Consider the following 2778-nt stretch of genomic DNA (forward strand, 5'->3'; position numbering starts at 1 on the left):
TTTATAACACTTGATATTTATTATGCAAAAATTATTAATTTTAGTTAATTTTTATATTTGAATGCACTTAAAGGCAAAAAAAGATGTGTAAAAATAAAAAAAAGTTGTACATTTAAAAAATTAAATTCATTACACAAATCGTCGAAAAGAAAATATCCACTAAACCCTAAGGTGTAGGTACGATTAAGGCCGCCACGCAGCTAGCTTCACAGAACCCAAACGCTGCATTGCACGCAGCTAAGACGGGTGTAGCAGCAATCACTGCTCCAGGAACCGTGCCAAACGTAAACCCGGCGGCAGAAAAGCATGCGACTGTGACGGCAGCACATCCAGCATAGCAAATGCCAGCTGCGATCGGCCCAGCACTGGCAGATGACGATAATAAGAGCCCAACCAATAAGAAAGACCACATTTTTTGTGCCACCATGTTGACTGAAAAAACCAACAAAATATTATGTAAGCAAATAAGCAATTGTAATGCTATCGTAACTTGTCAGGTTTCTGAACAAGCAGAAGATTGGAACGGACAATTAGGAACACGGCAAAAATTTTTTTTAAAAAAACGTATTTACGCCGTCGAGTACACGTCATAATGGTTCGACACCACGGCGAATTTGCTCCGCACACCGATATTTTAATATTTTGCAAAAATTGTTTTTTTTTTTCTAGGAAAATTGTAATAGTGACATTGATAAATTATTATTATTATTGTAATCGCTAAATAGTAAATAAACAATAATATGGCGATATCAATTATTGTAATTGTCTAGCATTTATTTTTCGTGATTTTATGGTTTTACTCAGAAAAATGTACGTTTGGTAGTTAACTAAGTTATTACTATTAAACGTGATGGGATGACATAGTCAACTACGCCCGTTAGTATTATTTTTATAATTTTTCAAGTTTATAAATAATAAATATTAATGAAAGTGAAGATAAATAAAAAAGAACATGTATGCTTATATAATTCCGAAATCAATATTTAGAAGAACGGTTTCCTATTGCGAGCCATGCACTACAATATATAATACTAGCAACTTGTATATTATACTTCATACAATTAGTAGGTGACAAATTGTACAAGTGACAGAAAATTGAAATATTATAGGTAGGTAAATTAAAAGACATCCCAAATGAAACGAAATAACACTGGACTTCTTCACGCTCCTTACGTATTGTAAAGTCGCAACGTACGTGCGTGCGCGATATGATGTTTAACAATACAATATTCTGTCATTTCAGCATATTTACTATGTTTGGTAGGACTCACAACCTATATTAATTAATTACTCAGTTACAAGCTAAAATAATATTATTATTTATTATATTCTCACATGAATACTATAAAATATAAATTTTAATTTAAAATTGATGACTGCCATGAATATGGCAATATCCAAGTCCAACTGTATAAAGAGTTAATATAGGTAATATATTAATATTTAAAAACTGTATATAATAGTCTATACTCTATACAATTAAGTAATACAGCACGTAAAGCAGGCTTGAGCAGCATTAATTTAGATTTATCAAATAATATTATTGTCTAGTCTATTAATGTCAACGGAAGTCATAGAAAGTCAATGATGGTATTTGAGGCATTCCCCAGGTAAATTAAAATTAACTATAAAGATATTATTGTAGTATCTAATACAATCATTATATCAATGTTATTCCCGAAGTATAGAAATGCAAAGGTGGGCCTTTTTTAATATTTCTAGCGTAATTGGCGGTTGAAATTATTTGGCTTTTCACAGATATTATGGAAATGATCTATCACGAGTTAAAACTTTTAGATATTTTTCGTTTATACGCAAATGGCAAATATTAATATAAAAATAAAAATTATCCATTACTATAATAAGTAATAACAAATAACAAACATCTCTGCAATTGTTAACTATTAACTTATTGATCTAGCGTTCTTTAGCTTAAGTTAATTATTTTCATTCTTGTCCACCTTTGTAGGGATGTTCACATGGGCGAGAAATATTTATACAATATTATACAACCTATATTATATTCATTCAAATAAATAAATAAATAGGCGCAATTGACTGACTCATAGCCGTGTTGGGTTAGATTCTACATATTTTAAGTGATAATTGAAAATATATTATTGGCCTGCTTAATAGGATTAACAAGATTAAACTAGATGTATAATTAAAACTACCTTATAAAAAGTTTCTTTAATATTAAAATTTGAAATTATTAATACATACAAATTTATACTCAGTGTTCAAATTATTCAGTTGTATACCCAAAATTTGTATGCAAAACAAGTGCGGATTCAAAATAATTGGTCAATCGAATTTCGGTCTTAGTTAAATAGTTAATACTAGATAACAATTATGAATTATGATAGCGTGAATAAGTTTCTGAGTAAGGTTTCCATGATTTTGAAACGATATGGATTTTTGGAAGTTTATTTAAAGCTCAAAACTAATATTAATTAATGTTATTTGTTCAATTTAAATATATAGTAACCAATAATATTAATTCATAAAAACATATAATACAATATTAATAATTTTATATTAAAATTCAAGTGGAAAAAAATACTCACGAGTTATAAGTTGAATTCGGATCACTCGACGCAGAAACGATTCAAAAAAAAGTTAGAACTTAATTTTTTTAAGACAAAATCACTAGGTATACTCCAGAAAAAATCAGCATAAATAAATGTATAATGAAAAATAAATCGTTGAGACGACCACAAAGTCGGTAGTTGTCAGTGTCACGCATGGAAAAAGAATAATGATTATTATTACTTGGAC

General features: G+C 29.0%; 1 protein-coding gene across 2 annotated transcripts; it reads right to left on the reverse strand.

Moving 5' to 3' along the window:
• LOC111039710 lies at positions 1-2772 on the reverse strand. Of its 2 annotated transcripts, none has more exons than XM_022323304.1 (2): positions 2568-2772; positions 1-432 (listed from the first exon to the last, which is right to left on the reverse strand). In XM_022323304.1, exon 2 carries the CDS (start codon positions 425-427, stop codon positions 167-169), a length of 261 nt encoding a protein of 86 aa, XP_022178996.1. In that variant the 5' UTR covers positions 428-432; positions 2568-2772; the 3' UTR covers positions 1-166. The 2 variants fall into 2 exon arrangements, with proteins under 2 accessions (XP_022178996.1, XP_022178997.1); XM_022323305.1 differs by lacking the exon at positions 2568-2772 and adding an exon at positions 2224-2348.
• Positions 2773-2778: the final 6 nt, after the last annotated feature.

The sequence above is a fragment of the Myzus persicae genome, unplaced genomic scaffold (assembly GCF_001856785.1).
Source record: "Myzus persicae strain clone G006 unplaced genomic scaffold, MPER_G0061.0, whole genome shotgun sequence".
In the NCBI taxonomy this organism is placed as follows: Eukaryota; Metazoa; Arthropoda; class Insecta; order Hemiptera; family Aphididae; genus Myzus; species Myzus persicae.

Coding starts and splice junctions, on each gene's coding strand:
- LOC111039710 (XM_022323304.1), bottom strand. CDS start 427: ATGGTGGCACAAAAAATGTGGTCTTTCTTATTGGTTGGGCTCTTATTA.